General features: G+C 43.8%; 1 protein-coding gene across 1 annotated transcript in view; it reads right to left on the bottom strand.

Moving 5' to 3' along the window:
* The window catches only part of UBE2Q2 (ubiquitin conjugating enzyme E2 Q2), a 46,082-nt gene extending 38,574 nt beyond the window's left edge, over positions 1–7,508 (bottom strand). The window contains exon 1 of the mRNA XM_054168819.1: positions 7,227–7,508. Coding sequence (XP_054024794.1) covers positions 7,227–7,412 — 186 coding nt within the window. The 5' untranslated portion in view covers positions 7,413–7,508. The remainder of the gene's footprint in view (positions 1–7,226) is intronic.
* Positions 7,509–20,146: the final 12,638 nt, after the last annotated feature.

The raw sequence follows: 20,146 nt of genomic DNA, 5'->3' as shown, positions 1-20,146 counted from the left end.
CATGCAAAGTGATGTCACTTCTGCTGTCACACAAAAATTCAGTCTTTGCCTTCCTCCTCTTCATTATCTTAACCTCCAGGAATGTACATCTTCCAAGTATTCAAATCACTCACCCCTTCCTCCTCCCAAAAGCATTGTGCTCCTTCTCCTTAAGTATGTCTTTCCTTTCTTCCGCCCTTACAAACTCGCTGTGCATGAGACACACACAGAGATGGTTTACTCATTCTCACCCACTGCCAACAGAAGTCCTGTGACTCCACTGCTCTTACACCCAAGGAGCACTCCAGTCACCACCTGTCAGGCTCCCAAGTTCTCCCCTCACACATCCCCACCTGCCCTGACTGCTGCTCAGTCACCAGCTTTCAGATTAGAGCAATTTAGATAGAACTTTGTCCCCACACAAAAAATTTTAGTACCATGGAGTTCAAGAAAGGTTTATGGTTAATAAGTTAAATGCCACACACTCACCACAGTTATTTCCTACTTCAGAAATTCAAGGAAGCCTGTAGTATTGTGAACATCAGTGCAAAGGAACACTGATTTTTTTCCAGTGCCACTATTCAAGTTCTGACAGAGCTTGTGTCTGTCTTTCTGAATGCACACTGAAGAAACTACTGGAAGATCTGCAACTGAACTCTCTCTCTCTGAGGGGTTAAAATTCAAGACATCTGGGACAAAGGAGAACACAGTCCAAACTAAATTTCAAGAAATCATGCACTAACTGCTCTAACAGTGCATTTAATACACAGGAATGTCTTGTATGCATGATAAAGAAACAAAACACATGAGGTGATTATCCTAACACCACACTGAAGTTAAAGCTGGAAGCAAGAAATCAGTAAGACATGCACTAGGTGGTGTGCTTGTTTCCAGCAAAGATTAGCTGAGAACTATTCTGATCATACCAGCTGTAACTGTGCCGAACAGAAGCAGGTTGATAGAAGAGCTAAACATTAAATAGCCTCTCCTTATTGCAGTAATTCACTTAATCCCAGTTGTCTTCTATGAGCTGGTGACAAATCATTTTCACTTCTCCTACAGACCTTGCAGCTGAAGAAATACAGTGAAATGCTTATTGAACCATAAACTATCATCTCTTAAGAATGGCATATTACTATAGTCTAAAGCAAAAATAAAACAACAAAAAAAATTAACTTCAGCCAGAAATTCAGGGGTTATAACCTTTCAAAAACCACATAAAGGCAAACCACCTGTCAGCACCGAACAGCAGTTCACACCAAGGCATAGCTAAAATCATAGTTACTTCTGTTAATCAGCTTCCATAAATGCTTGTCCCTACACAGAAGTTTTGCCTGTTTCCAAACTAACAAACAAGCAAACGCTTTAGAAAACTGTCTCCATCTTTTTATCTTCCATTTCCCAAAAGGATTTTACAAATAAACTACTTCCAGTTAGCCTGATCTAGTTGTCTCTGAACCAAACCAGACACTCTGGCCCACCAGCCGGCTGTCAGTTCAGGTATTCCACACAGGAGGGATCAACCCCAGCACTGCTGAAGACTCTGCCAGCACTTGGCAGGCAGCTCTGTGTCAGCAGTGCTGGTTTCAGCAGCCTTCCCCCACACTCACTCACTCCACTGCCCTCTGTTGTGTCGGTACAGCTGTTTGTGCAGCCACACAGTGAACCAGACTGGGAAATGATCCAAATTAACAACAACCCAGTAAAGAATTTTTACATGCCAGCCAGGTCCTTAGTCCAGCAAACTCAGTTTTGGCTACCTCACAAGGCATGTGGCCTTTGCTGGTCTGCGAGCAACAGCAGAATAACTGAGTGCACAAGACACAATCCTACTTTGTTCTTCCTAGCAATCATAATTTTAATTCCTGTTGAGGAGATCAGCAAGTCACACACAATATCCCCTGGCATAAAACAGAAAAAACACCTGTAGATTCTTTAGAGTATGAGTGAGTCAGACAGAATGCAGTTACTCCTTTTTGGGATGACAGGTGACCAACTTGATAAATAACTTTGGATTTTACAGAGTTCCATTGTAGACAGACTGCCATAATGACTTTGTAAGCACAACCTCCTTTTCCAGAAGACACTTTCTACACTACTTATTTTTCTCATTTCATTGATAAAAAGCTTTGACAAAGAAGCCAAATATCTCCCCATCGCCTAAAACAAATAAATGAAGGTCTAGAACAGCAGTACGTGCCTTGCTTCACATAGCGTAAGAAAGGTCTCCAGTAATGCTAAGACCACTACTCCAATCTGGCACAAAGTAAACACCATTGGCAATGAAAGTCAAAGGCAACCCTCACATACCATCAAATGCCTGTTACATAGCAGCCCTACTCGAAGTCTCTTAAAAAAATTAGTGAAGTTGGAGAAGGATGGTAATTACCACGCACCTTCTAGTCTTCTACAAAAGCCTCCTGAACAGCTAACGTGAGGAAGCATGCCGAGTAGAAAGTTAATTCTTTTTATAAAGCTACTTGTAATGAACCAAAGTTCAGGAAGAGTTCTTTTGAGCACCACAACACTCACAGTCCTGAAATTACTGTATCATCAATTCACATGAGCAATCCATTTGAAGTAAGTGTAGCTTCCTGTCCATTAAAAGCTCAGCATAAGCCAGCACTTGTATTTGAGGCACACCATCGGGGCTTTCTAGGACATTTTAGGATCATGTCACTTTTCATTGAGGGGACAGAATGCCTGGTAAGGCCTGAAGTACTGTTTACAGCCTTTCACATATAGCACAGCTAAGTCGTTGTGTCAGAAAGTAAGGTTCTACCTACGTCTCCCAAACACAAAAGATGCCTCCTACTCCCTTTTGCAGTATTCTTTTTCCAATGGCACTCTTGGCATAGAAACAAAAGCTAGAGTCCTCACTCTTAGTATTTGTTGTTGGCCTAATTTTGGTTTGCTAAACAAAACAAGACTGAACTTCCCAATTTCTACTGCAGAAATTATGTTTGGTAACAGCTACATGAGTGGCCTTTTAAAAACCACCAAGTATATCCAACTCTAGTTAGAAACCATTCTCAAGATAAAGCTGTGCAGAAAGCTTTTATTTAGTGCTGGTGACCATATGCTGCAAGACAAGGTTCTCAACCTCACCAGGAAATGTCCAGTGATCTAAAATAAAAGCACACACAGATATATGTGTGGTTTGAACTGATTCATTCATTATGTTAAGTTGTGTACAAATTAATAACCTGTTCCAAAGGTTATCAGCTGTTGAGGCATTAGCTAGGAGTGCATTTAAGATTAAAATCTTATGCCTTTGAAGAACTACTGCATGTTCTAATGCACTCACTCTTTGTATATACCCAGCTTGTCAAAAGCTTCACAGGTGACAGCTTTTCATAGACTCCAGTTTAGAAGGGAAAATAAAGTTGTCTCCCATCAATTGCAGTTTTATCTATAGACAGCAACCTTTTCAACTCTTTAATAGAAGCTTCTAACTCTGACTCAGCAGCAGGGTATTCCTCAGTAACAGCAGAAGATACTCCTTTCCAGCAGAGAAGCAGGAGTATACTGGAGTCAGCCCTATCACCTGAATTGAGGAGTTAATGTAGAAAGGATATCACTGCACATCAGATTATGTCTGGGGCAAAATCTGCTTCCACTCAGAGCTTGTGCAAACCTCACTCTACCTCCAAGCACTACATGAGGATACAATTTCAATAGTAGTTTTGTTTATAGGTGAAGGGGTACAGTATGCTCTTTCTCTCTGAAAAAAAAAATAATTAAAAAATACAAGATGTGTTCCAGTAGTCCAAATCAATCCTCCTCCTTGCAATACAAAGGAAAAGAACACAAAAATAAAAGTTCAGACACTGCTGCTGGCATAACAAAATGGCAATGTTAAGGTACACAGCCTGAACAAGTTGAATAATTAGATCCTTCTGAGGAATAAGCAGCAATGTCTCTGACAGGGATGACTCCACCCTAAAGTGGAGTCCTCCTTTAAAATAATCTAATTAACCATTTAAGTTCCAAAATGGGTCACTACCAGAAATAACAAAGGAAAAACTCAAACACAGTTCTGCCTGTGACTTCATGAAACAGAAGAGCCATCAAGTTAAATATGCACTACTCAGGATCACAGGTAGACTACTCCCAGGATGCTGCAGCACATACATAATTTTGACAGTTATACAAACTCACACTGCAGACAATCAGAAAACCATCTCAGTGAGAAATTCCAGGGCAGACTTCTAATCAAACTGTGGAACTTAAGTCTAGGAAATTTGTGGAGATCCATGCAGTTCCTAAGCAGACGTTCCAGAAGAATGCTCCTTCTTTCCTCTGCCTTCTCTCTCTAGAATAGAGCAATGAAAGAGATCCATTGTGAAGATCAGAGCAACTTAGCTATCAGGTCTCTTTTCAGACTTAGTACAGAAGCTGCTGGAAGCTTCCTTCCCTAACAGATTTTTCTCTGACCAGTAACTTCAGCACCTGTACCCATTGCTAGACAGCCTTCATATTAGGTAAAATACTGGTGTATCTAAACAGAACTTCAAAATATAAGCTTATTTTTCAGCTCTGTACTTATTCTTCCCTTTAGCAGAATTCTTAAGCATCCAGGTGAACAATCTACTGTAAGCTTGATCAGCATTGCAGGGGTTAACCTGGTTGGAAACAGCAAACAGCTTAAGTTACATGCTTGTACTGCAAATCCAGAGCACTAAGACAGTAGTTTCAGATGCAAAGGGTAAGTCTCCTCAAAAAAACAACATTTGCCAGTAACTTTATAGCCTTACCAACTTTTACATGCTACTATTGCCACTTAAAGTCCTAGTTCCCACAATACCTGCAGATCCAATGAAGCACTGTAAACAACTTAGACTTTTTCCATTTAAATGCACATACAGAAAAAAAAAATCCACACAATTAGGAGCCAGAGACAATAGACTGGAGGGACAGGGTGGACATAAATCACTTCTATCACATAGTTTTAACATTTGTGCCAAACAACTAAGAGAGATGTCCAGAGATCAGCTTTCCCTTTTTGGCTCTGTCATCTGCTGTTCACTTTTATCAAGACAGCCACCTCTGTATCTCAGGTTGCACTCCCCCATTTATTTTTAACAGCTAGGGAAATTGGTCACCTACATCAAAGGGACAAGAAAATAGTCAACATTGGAAAGCATGAAGCTACTCTCAGACAACTGTGAAGCCCAAGTTACACACAGCTCAGACACAGCCTTTTCCAAAGCAGAAGTCTCAGCTCTAAGGTCTGAAAACTCTTTTCCTGTTCTTTCTGCAAGTTCATATACCACAATTCTAATGGTGTGCAAAAGACTTTTTGACCTTTAGGTCAATTAACTGTAATAGCAGATTGCAGATGCCATTTCCTCATTAATACATAAAACCACCAGAAGTGACCTAAGCCTGTTTCTTGCTTACTCAGACACACCTCAATCAATGACCGACAAATAAGTGGGCATATTTCTTTGGAAGTTTAAGAATTACTATCAAAAGCAGCCAGAACAGAAGCAGCCTCAGAAGTAGATACACAACACAGCACAGACCCAAGGCACCCAAAACTTCAGGCCTTACTACTGGTTTAGTAGTCACTTGGCAAAGAAGAAATACCCCCTCAAATACAACTGGCAACTGAGGGCACACAATCATCAAGCCTTTTACTTTACTATTTGGAGAAAGACTTATGGAATAGATCATACTGTATGGAAAGCAACTGCCAGACTTCAGTGGTGAAACTCTGTGCTGAATAAAGAAGAAATATTCAAAGAACCCATCTTCTGATAGGTCAACATCTAAAAACAAGAGCACCCAATGTCCTATCATTTTACAATATAAAACATCTTACAAGCATATTCAAGTGTCTCATAAAACAAACATGCCCCATGACCACAAAACTGACTTCTCATGACCATTACCTGTAAAACCTGAAAGATCCTCTTTAGTCTTCTTTAATAAAGCTGCTTTAAGACAAGTAAGGATTTGATCAAGATTACTAGATTTGCATGTACATTTCCACCTTTCAGTACTCAATTATTTACATTTGTGTGCATATTTTTATCTCTACGCTATGTAAAACTTCTGTAACTGTCATCCTTTATAGGTAAAAGGATGAAAAAAGACCTAGAGCTCGTCTTGCTCAAATCCCAATGTACTAACCCTATTTCCAGCCAGGCAAAATTTTCCATATTCTGCTCTTGGGCTGGGTCTTGACAAGGCATCTAGATTCACTTATAACTAGTCAGTCCAATAAAAATGAACCTCCAGCACTTTCCTGTACGTGAGTCAGACACCAATAGAGTCAACTCCTTTAGCAACTTTAGGCCTTAAACTTTTAAAAACAGAGAATTTTTGCCGTGGCACACAATACTGAACATCGCATTCAGCTTTCCTCCTACTCATTTAAATCGAACAAACCCCAACGAATTTAAGAAGAAGAGATGAGATATCCCATAGCAAACCACACCACAAATTGGAAGTCCTCGAGACTCGACAGGCTGTGCACATCACTATTACGAGAAAACAACCCTCCAACAAGAGGCCAGAGACACCATTTCATCCTTCTACGAAGACAAGAATTAAAAGTTTCCCAGTCCTTCCCGAAAGGCGGCCGCCGCTGAGCCTCCGGGGATGACCTGCATGGGGGCAAGGCCGGGCCCGCTCGGGTCAGGGCGGGCCGCCCCGCTCCAGGCCGCGGCGGTGTGGCGCACTCGGTAAAGCCCTCGCTCTCCACCTTCCTTACGGGCTCCCACCTCTCGGGGCAGCGAGAAAAACACTCTGCATGTCCCGCCAAGACACTGCTGGGACAGGGGAAGATAGCGAGAGCCCGTCTACCCTCCACGCCGCTCTTCCACTGCTCCGTGGGACGGCCCTGCGACGAGGCGCCGGCTCTGGAACTGCCTAACCGCTGCCCCGGGCCCAGCCGCCCTTTGTTCCGGCCCGCGTCCTTTCCCCGCGGCTCCCCAGTGGGAGCCCCCCAGAGGGTCTGCCGGGCCTTCGCCTCGGTTGGGAAGAGGCCGAGGGCGCCCGCTTCCTAACTTTTGTTATGATGGCGGTGGAGAAGAAACACAGAACCCTCCACGGGTGGGAAGCGGGCCCGGGTGCCTCACCAACCCCTCCAGCCCCAGGGCCCGCGGGGGGCGAAGGCCCCGTCACCCCCGCTGCTGAGTCACCCCCGAAGGGGGGCTGTGCCCCCTCCCCGCGTCTTGCAGACAATGGCGAGGGCGGGCCGTGCCCCGGCCCTCCCCAGCCCCGCTCGGCCCCCGCACCGTGATGTTGCAGTGGATGGTGAGCGGCGGCGGCGGCTGCGGACTGGAGCCCGGCGGCGGCGGCAGGAGCACAAACTGGCAATGGAGCTCGTCCAGCTTCCAGGAGACGATACGAAAGCGCTCGTGGTCCTTGTCGAAGATGGACTCGAGGAACTTCAGCTCGGCCTTGAGCCCTGACACCGACATCCTGGCCTCATCTCCGGGCCCGGGCCTGCGCCGCCTCACCCGCTCTGCCACCGCCTCCCTCCGCCTCAGCCCAGCCCAGCCCAGCCCGGCCCGACCCTGGCCCCGGCCGCGCCTGCGAGGCGGAAGATAGCGGAAGGAGCTGGGGCAGCCCCAGGCAGCTAGGGGATAAGAAGCACGCCGGCAGCTCCCTTTGTACCAGCCTCCTGCACCCCCCCCGCGCGCTTAAAAGGGCAATAGCGCAGCCTGCTCCCCCTTCCCCTTCCTCTCCGGCAGGCTGAGCCAGGCCCGCCAGCTGCCCCGCCTTCGCCCTGCCCTCCTCCCGCTAGGCCGGCCCCGCTCCCGGGACACACGCAGCAGGGACGGGCCGGCCTCCTGCTCCTCCCCCGAGGCCGCCGCCCACCTCCCCGCGTCCACCCCAGCGCGCTAGGTCAGCGCCGCGCCCGTCCCGGGCATCGCCAAGCTGCCCCGTGGCCCGCTATGGGCTCTGCCCGACTGCCTCGGCCCGTGCCTTCCGTTGCCCCGGCTCGGAGCTCCCAGCAGCCCGGCGCCGAACCGCAATGACTGCTCACCCAGCTTTATCCTCCTCTTCTGCCGCGCAGCCCTGTCTGCGGGATGGTATACGGGGCCTCCTTCTTCACCGCACTTGGATTTTGCTGCGAAAAAGCGGCAGCTTGGGTTTGCATTTGTCTGCTCAGTGTCCTGTCAGTCTTCCAGTGCTCCCAGAGATCAGACAACATAAACCAGAAATTCCTGTCCCGACATTTCTCGCAGATCAATAAAAACAAAACCTGGCATCAATCCTTGCAGGCTGGAAAGCAGTCATACAGAGGCCAATAAAAAATGCTGGTGTTGCACTGTTTGTAAAATATTTTAACTCCCCAGAAAACACATCATAAAGCATGAAAACAGAGCAAAGTGACTACATCAAGAGATGCTGCCTCTATTTCTGTCACTTCCTGACACTAGAAAAATCTTCATTGCACCTTTATTTGTCTGTTGGTTTTGTCTATAGACAGCAGACAGCTCTTTGGGAACAAGGACCAGCTCTCACCTGGCATAAATAGATTACTGTGACACAAGTAATATTATTGCAGAACATCATCCTTATTTCACAAGCAGCTTTAACTTAATGCACTATACACATGCACACAGAGAACAGGAAATTACCTTTTTTTTTTTCCCTGCATTGATATTTTATATAAATCTTTAATTCCACAGAAACTGGCAGCATTTCACAAACCACAAGCTGAATCTTGTCAAGTGGTGAGAACTGTAATCTTGATCCAGACAAACAGCTATGCACATGCCCAACTTCAAGCATATGGGAGTCTCACTCATTTGTGAGCTTGAAATCTCCTGTGCTTCCAGCAAAGAGAGCTGTGAAGAACACACTTTGCTGCAAAAGAAGCCAGGAAGGACTGACACTGGTTAAATATTCTGAGTGTAAGACACCAGGGAGTCCACAGATTGAAGACTCGCTGTTTTCAAGATATATTTTGAAAGATTATTAATACACAGTGTGTGCAACTCAGCTTTACTAGAAGGGGTGAACTGTGTGCTGGCCTGTAAGTGGAGACATAGTGCATATGACTGTTGTCAGTTGGTCCATCAATGGGCAGGCTGAAGACCTTTGAGAGATGAGGGAAGATTAAAGGGCAAATTAGCTGTAAATAAACAGCAGAAAATGTTGACTGTAACTATTAAAAAGGGAGTGCCTGGAAGAGCCTTTCTATGGGAATATCAGAGACAAAACTAAACAAATCAGACTTTGTCAGGCGTTACATGATGTGACGCTTGAAACAGCAGAGGAATGAAGTTGGTGACTCAGCCCTATTTCCCTCACATGATAGGATTTTGGCCTGGAACGCCTCATTGCAGCAGATAGGTGGGTAGGCTTAGCAAGTTCAAACTGCACCTTTCATCATACCTTACCAGAAATGCCTCTATCACTACCTTTGGTCTTCCACCCACCTTGTCTTCTCATCTGCCTTCCCTCTCATCTGCCTCTCTGTTGACTGTGACACCCCATTTTTTTTTGGCAGCTGTGCAGCTGAGAGCTGAGTACATGCTGGCTGGGGTGACGCCTCACCTGCACTAGCAGGAGAGCTGGTGGAAGCAGTAAGAATCTCTCTCAATCATCCAGTGGTCCAAACATCATGGTGTCTCCTCACCACATGGCAGGCCGAACAAATTGCTTAGTTGGCCAAGTGTGTTCTGCAGCCATAGATTAAGTCTGGTCTAGAACTTTCCCCAGCTCCTTCAGTCTGTTTTTGTTGCAGGCTTCAAGAAGCAACATGCAGCTGCACAGACACCACTCCTCTAAAATCTGCTGCCCTTCTCTGTATTTAGTAGGCATCGTGCAAGCTGCAACCCTGCCTGTGAATGTATTTCTGTGGTAAGGCCTTGAGAACACATTAGGGCTGCCTCACTCTCTGGAATACAGAGGCAGCCTCTGTCAGAGGTGTGGAGCCATCTGTCATGTCTGACTCATTCCTGTGTCTTCCTTCAGGGATTTGCCATGGGGCTTTGACATGAATCTCACACAGGTCACAAGATGACTCAGGAAATCCTGAATCTCCCAGAGACTAACATGAGTGCACACAGGGGAAGACCTGACATCTCTGGGCAATACAGGAAATTAATCCTGGTAAAGTCTCTCAGAGCACTGTATGAGATTCTAGTAAGTTCCCTTGATTTACATTGCTTCTAAGTACCTTCCCCCCCACCTTTCTTTCTGCGTGTACATATTCAACATCATACAGTTAGGATAGATTTGCTCTTCCAGGGATTTGAACATTGGCCAAACAAACCCCTGTGTTATGAAGATGACATACCTTCATAACCTTTGGGTTTTTTCCCTCTCCCTTTCATTTAATATAGTGAGTTTTGTAATAATCTTCAACCGAAACTCACAGAAAAATCAGCAGATTCCTTGTTGCCTTCTTGGGTGGAAGTGTCAAGAGAGGAGGAGGCAAACAGTTTAGACTAAAACTTTCTTTCCCATCATTGTTTACTGGAGGTCTTACCTCCAGTATGTCAGATAGGCGTGTCCCTGGTGACACAGAAAGGCAGCATGAAGAGGTGAAGGAACTGAAGGAATGATGAAATCAGGATGAGCCATTAAGGAAATTAACAAAGATGTGGGATGGCTGAAAGAAAGCATTGTTTGGGGCTGAAAGAAAAGATGTCCCAGTGCACAGGTGAATTTCAGTTTATATTAGCCCTTTTCTTTCTGTGAATTCTGGTCTTTCCAGGTCTGCTGTATTTCCAGCTTTAAGCCAAAGTGAAGCTTCTGTAAGTTCAGCTGAGCATTTGTGCCTGTCAGAGGAATGATTTATCTCTTTGAGAATAGTTCACGGGTTTAGGTTTTGACCTCACTTCTCTCATTTTCAAACTAGTCCTTAGAAAGGGTCTTTCTATTTAATTCTGATGTTGCTTTCTTGAGAGAACTTTCTTGAATGTGTTGCTTTCTAAAGGAGGAACTGTCCCTTCAGAAAGAAGGAAGGCCCAAATCTTTTGTAACCCTGAACCTCAGCGGAAGGAGAAAGAAAGGATACATTTAAGGAGATGGGAGGAAGTGTAAACTGGTTTTAGTAATGGATAATACAGTTTGATAATAGCTGATCCTGAGGTAGAACAGATGGTTTTTCACAGGTAGCAGGAGAACCTGAAATAGAAAAGACAAATAATACCTGATACTCAGAAAGAGAAAGATAAGGCAGCAACCTTACCTGTAACATCGGGCAAAGACAGAAAGAGTCAGGAGGATCCTGCTTTTCCAAGAAACACTCCAAGCTGTCTTTCTCACCAAAGCCAATATTTCACATCAACTTCTGTGTTCATAGCATCAAAATAGTTGCTTCAATAATGAAGTCACTTTCAAAACATTTTAGAAAAAAAAACCAAAAACAGATCACTGCACAAAAGCTGATAAATTATTGACAATGCAGTTTCAAGAAGCACAGCATGAAGTGGACATGGGACTGCTTAATTCCTTAAAAACTTGTTTTACTTTTAAAGGCTTTACCATTTCAGGACCAATATTTCAAAACTAACATGTCCTAGCACAGTTCTGGACAGATAATTATATTGTTGCTCAGATGTTCAGGGATAGGGATGAAGGAGGTGTCCACAGACACTCAAATACTATGGCTACAAGTTTAACATAAAAAAAATACCCAGGATGCTCATAGTTTAGTTTTCAGTTACAGATCTTCTGAGTCCATCCCTGTGGCTGTCAGCAACTGAGTCAAGTAGGTCCCTTCTTTAGGGTGTTAGTGCTCAGCCACTGAAGAGTGTTTGTGAAGTGTGCTCCTACCCAGGAAACAGCAATAACCTTTTGGTGAAGGTTTCTTTGCTGTTTGTGGCTTTGCAGGTCTGGTTATATTTATATGTATTACTGAATGGTGTATGTTTCAGAACACTCAAATGCTGACTAGTGTCTGCAGAGCAAGGTTAATGATATGTTTTTGTTCCATACGAAAGTTGCAGGAATTAATTTATAGGAAAGCCAAGCCATGGCAATCACAGTCTTGCAGTGCTGTAGATGGGAATTAGAATCCTCTGTACAAACACACTGGAAACTCCCTGTGCAAAATGCACAGTGAGGGAATACGCTTTGTGTTATCTTTATGGCTCACATAGCCTCTTAGAAACAGATGAAAAACACATCTATGAGAGCAGTAAGGAACCATGTAGCCGTATCTGTGCCATGTCATTTAACAAAATAACAGAACAAGGTGGGGAAAAATGGAAACAGTGGTGTAATTTTTCCAAACCCAGCTGGGTGATGAAGAGGTAGCTGCATGGAGCACTGCTCAGAGCACTGTAATGCACCTTCCCCAGGACTCACAGTCCTTCTGTGGGATCCACACAGTCAAAAGCCTTAGAGGGCTCAGCAAGCTTATCGTCCCTTGTCACCACGGAAACTCAAAAGGGATGTGCCAGAGCAGAGGTCAGGTGCTCAGTACTACTGATAGATTTCTGTCTGGAGAAGGATCCAGGGAAATGGGCAGATCCCACATTCCAGTATTCACAACATCAAGATGCAATCCTAATAAGAGCTGAATACACAGCGCCTTCACCTTCTTTCTTGTTTTTTTTCTTATTTTGAGAGATGAGGTAAAATAGTTAATATGTCCATTTAAAATATCAGCACAGGGCATCTCAGGTGGCAGACACAGAGATGAGCTAGGCAGGTCAGTGTTGTTTCAGATTCTGCAAGCGTACAGCCAGACATCACACCGTTACTTAGTCTGAAAAGCAATCAAATACATCTCAGCAACCATACCATCCAGCGTTTCTCATTTGCTCGTATTGGTTTTTACTGACAACTTTAGCTTTTGGGGAACAAAGTGAGGCTTGTGACAGTACTCTCCCTGTTCAAACCCTTAACATAATTTCTGAAGTGCTGCACAAACACTAACCCTATCAGTGTTATAGCAAAGCAGGCAGAGGATGGCTGCTTTGTATGTGAGGAAAGTGAGGTACATTTTGGGAGGCAGTGCTATTGCAGAAGGTGGTATATAGACAGTCCTACAACCCCATCATGGTCTAGCACTGCAGTAACTCAGCTAACAGAATTGGTGATCCAGACTGGGAAGAGACTTTACCAAAGTTATACATGAGTGAGCTGGTGTCAGTGCTGCAATTTGTCCTGCTTACACTGTTTGTCAGCAGAGCCCAGCTTGTCTGAGAAGAGCCTGGGGCCAGTTCTACAGAAGCCCTGTGCACAGCTTTGCTGGAGACTGTGTCCAGCCATGTCTCATTCTGCCCTAATACCCTCTTTGCTCAAGAGGAGGAGGCAAAATGCCACTAGAGCTGTCAGGGCCCATATTTTGGGTGTCACTTACCCTTCTATACTGAGAATGCTTACAGGGGACATGGAGCATGGCAGTGGAATGAGGCACAGGGCCCACAGCCCCTGGAGAAGCAGCATGAGAGGTGGTGCATCCACATAAGCAGATACTGAAGGCTTTATGGGAATCAGTTAATCTCAGATCTTAGGTGCACATCATAGGCAGTTTTTTCTCAACAGTGCCACAACAGGACAGGCTATGCTTCACCCATATCACACAGTACTCACAAGAACTAAAATATCTGTTCATTAAATAAGTGGTTTTCAGTTGTTTTCTTGTTCGGCGGTCACAGGGGTCCAGAGACCACAAGTCAAGATCTACCAAGCTCTGGTTAGGAATTTTTTACATACTCTGTACCTAGTAACTTTAAAGAATCAAACACACAATATCAAGTTTGTAGGTATAGCAGTGGGAAAAAAAAAGTGGTGAGGTACATCTGGAAAACAAGCCCATGTATCTTCATGGGTGAAAGGAAGACAGAAAAGCTAAAACATTTTGTCCACTATAAAAGTGACTTGAAGTATGAAGAGTTGCCTGAGAAAAAGACACAGAAACCAACAGTCTCAGAGAATCAAATGCAAGACCAAACCTCAGAAAATAATTATCCCAACAATTACTTTTCTGTAAATCTGTCACTTTTCCTGATAGAAGCAAATTTTGAGCACAAAAAGCCACCAGAACACTGAAGGATAACAGACTCACAAGCAGTTATAGTTGCCCTGGAGTTTATAAACAAAGGGAATCTCTTATACATTTACAACATCAGTGAGTAAAAGGGAAGTGACAGAACCAACATACCTGACTTTAAGCAAACACTGAAAGACTGAAGCACAGAAGTCTGAATAGAACATAAATTCACATCTCTCTTGACATAACAGCATCCACATAGCTTTAAGAATTGTGAACAAGGAATAAAAACATCAAGTTACTGAGCAGGGAAAGATACTTAGTGTGCTTTAAAATGGATCGTGGTAGCACTATGAGAGATTATCATTGATGAAATTATCAGATGACACAGAGAGGCATTATTAATAAAAATTAGGACAAGGCATAAATAGAAGAGGTACAGAAAAATCAGAAACAGTAAAAAGCCCAACTCCTTGATCCATAAGCCCCCAAACCAGTGAATCCTGGTTTCCTACAGACTACACTTTTATATAACTGTCACACTGCATCTCACTTGGTCTCATGCATAAGTCCTCTCACTCTTTCCCAGTTCCTTTCTCTGTCTCCACGCTTCTTTCTTTGAACTGGATTCTCCATATTTCCACCCACATTCACCACCTGTTTTGTCTAGGGGAGACAGAGTAGATGCTGTGGCTGGTTTCGGAATCTATCCTGCCTGGTATATTTTATTCTTTACTTCAATCTGTTTATTTAAGAAAATATTTTAATAGACAAGATTCCAAGAAAATATTTTAATAGATAAGATTCCATCTTTTTGGCTGGTATACTCCATGTATGTGCAGATGAGCTTGCACTGAGAACACTGCAACTGTGAGCCTGGCAGAAAAATTCTAAAAATCAGAGCAAAGTGTGGGTTTGGAGGATGGGTTTCTGAAGTAAAAGTTAAAAGGGCTAAACACCAGAGCTAGCTTCTCAGATGCAGCTAACGTCCATTAGGATCCTCCATTCACACTCTCCTAGATCTGCCTTGCACTTATATAAGCTCCAGGAACAACACAGAGCAACCTCAGAACAACACAGCATATGTGAGACACCTACAAGAATGCAGAGTGTGGCAATACACTCACCAAAATGATTTTTTTCTCAAGACAAGAGTCTTAATTTGTTCCTCACCTGACTGAGGAAGATATATCCACCTTGAGGAACCAGTCTCATCTAAGCACTTTAACAAAAGGACAGTTAAATAGGGACACACTAGCTTCCCACAGGAACAGGAGGAGGGGAAGAAGGCTGGAGGAAATGAGTTAAAGGATCTTTATCATCCTCTTTGTGTATTAGGGTAGCTGCACAGTCCTGCATTTGTGTTCTGTCTCCCAATATCTGCAGGCTGTAAGCACTAAGTAGAAAGGGATTATTCAGCATTGATATACAGAAGAAGCTGGGGATATAAACCAGAAAAATGAAATTATATTTGGATGAAGCAGATACAACCTGCATATTAGCCTAAAGCTTCCTGCCACAGTGACCTAAGAGACTCTGGAAACTTCGGAGGAAGCAATGCCACAGTGCAGAAGAGCTGTGGCAAGGTGGGCATGATGGGGAAGGGCACTGGAAAAGGCTGTTAATTCATGGTGGCAAAGCAAGCCGCATAAGATGAGGTGTAGGAAAGAAACGTTGATTAGAGACTGTGTAGACACTTCCTCTGACCCAGATGTTTTGAGGAGTGAAGCCCTGCCACACTGGTAGCCCAGTTTTAATACCTGCTGCGCTCCTGACAGAACTGAGAGCCCTGACAAGGCTGGGCTCAGCGAGTCGTCCTCCCAGATTCAGGGAGCAAGCTGGGCACATTCCAGTGAGCACACACTGCCACCTAGCGCCCAGCCGTCTGGCTGCAGCAAAGGGTTTGCAAACAAGCCGTCACCAACCGGACTTTGGTCCCTGCAGCTCCAGGATTCTCCCGGGCCAGGCGGTGCCCCTCGGCGCAGTCTGACTGTCTGCACTGACACAGGAGGAGAAGCAGGTACAGGTTTTAATGATTTGTGTGTTTGAGAAGAAGAAAAAGCCCCTAAAATGTCGACAGTACCAATAAAAACTCAGTGGCCCTTCTGTGTGCTCTGAAGTTGTTTTCAAGAGCTCAGGACAGTCAATCCCCTTTGATCCATCATCTGCAGTGGACAGTAGGGAGTAAGTTCTTCAGCTCAGATGAGCCGTGTCAAAACTGAACATGAGCCTTCTAAGAGAGAAAAGTGGTTTACTGTCCCCTTTGTCTCATTCTCAGCTTCTTGGCAGCTGGTTTGAGCTTAAATTAGCTAAATTCAAACGGCAGTATTAACCCAAACAATCAATCCAGGGAACTATCCCTCTGTGTGGCTGTTGGCCTTGTCAGGAAGTATGGCTGGACCATCAACTTTTAATCAGTCATACTGTTTAACCAAAGTTTTTACTGATGAGATTCTGTCTTTTTGTCTGGGTACTCTAGAATCAGCAAAACCAACAGCACGCTCACTGATTTATCTTTGCAGTTATACAAAGGCTTATACCTTCCTCTCCAGGCAATAACATTTTCAAATCCTTTTTTCATTCACAAAAAATTAACTTTTTACAAGAAGAGCTTTTAGAAACACACAGTGATTCACCAGCTGGTGGAGCTCAGTAAAGAGCAGGCATTCTCTGAATTGGAAGTGAATTGTGACTCAGCCACCTTTATTAATCTTCCACTTTCATTTCCAGGAAAGTTTATGCCTTGGATCTTACTGGGTTTTTGCTAGCAAAAAGTATCACAAATGCACTGAGTTCACTGTGGAGCTGCTATCCATTTAATCTATTGAAGATCTGCAGAACAGATCTCCTTGGCAGAAGTACAGACTAACTGTAATGTTCTAGAACAGCTGTAGCAGCTGTGGGTAGGTCCAGTTATCAGCCGCTGATATGAGTCAAAACATTAACTTTTACAGGACCTGGTGCTGCTGAATTTATGTCTCTCACTGATTTTGTTACCAAAATTGGCCAAGCAGAGCAACTGCAACAACTCCATACTACTCATGGGATCAGTAAATATGAATTATAAACTGAGAAAACAGCCCATTGAGCTCCAGGGGATGCCTGCCCATCAAGTCCAGTGAGCTAAAGTGCAACAACTGAACAGGTACCTTGAGTATTTTGCTTGTAGTATGAGCTGGGTAAGAAAAGATTATAGTTAATGAGTACAATATTAACATGTTTTCTTTCAAATGTATTTGCAACAGGAATTGAATATTCAAAGAATCATAAATCATGGACCAAATTAAAACATATTTTACAGATCTGCAAATTAAAATGCAGTTTTCTTAATGTCTCAAACTTTTTTGTTTGGTTGGTTTTGGTTTTGTTTTCTTGGAGACATAAGGATATTTTCATACTTTTCTTGGGCATTTTGTGTGCTAAAGCATACCTTAAAATGAAAACAGCAGCTCCTAAATACTTATTCCAGAAACTGAGTCTTAAAAGCACAAACTACCATGCGAACAGCTATATTGAAGATCATTCTCTTCATATATCCAATAGAATTAAAAGCTGTCCAGTGTCCTAAGTACCAGAAGGAATTATGAAAAGCATTACTCTAATGATGTTTTTCAGGTTGCAGAAGCAGAGACAGTGATGTGATCTAATCAAGTATTCAATTTCCAATATTAAACTTCTTAAATTTCTGTTTGGACTCTCTTCAGACCGTTCATGTGCTGTTAATTTTCATGATTGTGAAACATGCATGCTGTTTTGGCTTAACTAAAGCAACCAGAAGGTTTACTAGGCCATATCACTCTCACCTAGGAAAATAAAGTGTAGGCTTTGTTCTAGACACACAAGCAGTGCTGTAGAAATAATTGGGAATTAAGCATGGTCTTTATACTAAAAGAAAATGCTCAACAGTTTTGTTGGATCAAGAGCTGTAAGTGTTAGTGATGCCATGGTTTCTATGACAACTAAGTGTGATATTACACAAAGGATTATTACTTAAAGGAACACTATTACATATCATCTTTTCAGCTGACATGGTCCTAGTTTACCTTGTGTACAAATCTGCTTGTCTTTGTGGAATCATTGAGCCCACGCCCAGAAGGGGAAGGTTTCAGCAGACCAGGCTGAAAGTGAGCAAAGGACACTGCTCCTCTTTCTATTCCTGCAGATTGTGAGAAGGAAAAATAAATTCAGACTGAGGGCTGCACCACCCTCTCAAGCATAGCTGCAGCCCAGGAGCTTGATGATAGCTCAGGGATACTGCAGCTGCAATGCAGGAAACCAAGGTAGAGAGTGGCAGGGCAGGTGCTGTGAAGCCCACGATCCCTCCCTTGAGCCCTCACAGCCCTGACACTGTTCCCTGCACCCTACCACTCGTCCTGTGGGCTTGGCTCCGCATCCTTTTGAAGACTTGAGTGTCTACAGAATTGCCAAGCAAACTCTAGTACAAGCAGGTCTCACCTCCACCACCTCCTTGCTTCATCTCAGCAGCAATCTCTACTGGGTCATTGAATCTCAGCCCTGAAGACTGCCTAAGCTCCACACCACTCTTGCTTTCTAATTAACCCATTCTCCATCTGGCTTAACTGTGAGCATGTTTGATCTCTTGGAGAGGTCCTCCAGCTGGCTATGTGTATCTCTATGATCACCACAAACATAGCCAAAAAGGTATTTTCATCCCTTAGGAGCAGTTACCAATAGCAAATACAAACTGCTTACTACTAAAAGCTACCCCTGACTAGCTAGTTTGGAAAAGGGTTATAAAAGGAAATAAGCTGTCTCACTGTCCTTGGTGTAATAGCAGCCTGCTTTTTAACTGAGAGCTATTAAACCCACACTTCCAGACCTCCAGCAGCTGGATGGCCGCAGCACTTTCTCAGCTGCTCATATGCTTTGCCTACATTCACCTCAGCTTGTTGCAGCCATTTTGGGTATGAATATCTTCTTCACTGTCTCATTTTCAGAGAGCAGTCTGGCTCTCAGGCTGCTATGCATTCAAGACACACTGATTCACCTGCCACTTTTACAGGCAAATGAGAGCCAGAGCTGCAAATCTGTTCAATGGCCCTTTAAAGCACAATGCTGGCTTTGTAGCAAACAGCTCGCTTTAGATTAGGATAAACACCTTACCAAGGAGATTGGTGCCACTGCACTTGTGAAGTCATGATATTCCTCACAAATAAAATCAGTGACTATAAATAGCCAGCACATCTTCCATCCTATGAGATTATGAGTTTCTTCCTTGCAAAACAGATGAGCTCACTGGGAGGTAATTTTGTGATGGCCAGATAGCTTCAACATAAGATTGAGCCCATCATCATTAGCCCAATTAAATATCTTTTTTATACCAGTAAAATAACTGATGTGCTGATAAAGTGCCTCAGTGTATTGTTACTGTAATACCCACAGCTGCTCTGAACACATCCATGTAATCAATACTGCCCACTAAAAGGTTTCTAAATGAGTTAACTCTTCCAGGAACCAACCAGATTTCTGAGGGACTACTCGCTTATACAATCTTGTGGGGTTTTTGTTCCGTGTTTCTTTTATTTACAGAAGCATTAAGTCCAATCAGGAGCTGATCACACACACTTGAGCAGAGCATAATATGAATGTCGCATGCTATTATTGTAATAGAAGTTGAGCAAGGGAACCTGGCCTTCAGGCTACTTTTCCCATGTTAAAAAAACACCCCATCCTGCATCATTCTGACAGAACTAGGTTAGGGAGTGACTAAAGGTGCAGAGCACAGTGTACCATGAGGGATGGGAGAAGAGTAGGCAAAGAGTAAACTCTGACTCCAGTTTAGCAGCAGCCAGAACAGCATCTCCTACAGTAGCCTCAGCAACATGATCAAAAGAGCCTATTTTGCCACCAAAGCTTCAGGTCACCATTAACATGAACTGGCTCTCCAGTGCCTCTGTTCATTTTGGCAGCAATGGCTCCACTCACTATACTGTAGATGAAAACAACTGCACAGCTCCCCGAGCAGCAGAGAACTGCATTCTTGTTTAACGGGTGTGGCCATAGCTACAGCCATCAGGTTCCTGCCCTGTTTTCTGGGATGGATTAGACACACTCCCAGGAGCCATGCAAAAACCTTTCTGAATGTCTAACTTTACTGCGCATTCAGGATAAACGAATCTCTCATGTCAGCCTCTCCCTGCACACATTTCCCAGGGGATCTGGAACTTTTGTTGTTGGTTCAAATAAAACCCCCAACTAAAACTGTGAGGTGTTTTAAAAGTATTGTTA

This window comes from Dryobates pubescens, chromosome 17, assembly GCF_014839835.1.
Source record: "Dryobates pubescens isolate bDryPub1 chromosome 17, bDryPub1.pri, whole genome shotgun sequence".
Lineage (NCBI taxonomy): Eukaryota > Metazoa > Chordata > Aves > Piciformes > Picidae > Dryobates > Dryobates pubescens.
Note: the sequence above shows the minus strand (reverse complement) of the source record. Positions and strands in the feature narration are given on the sequence as shown.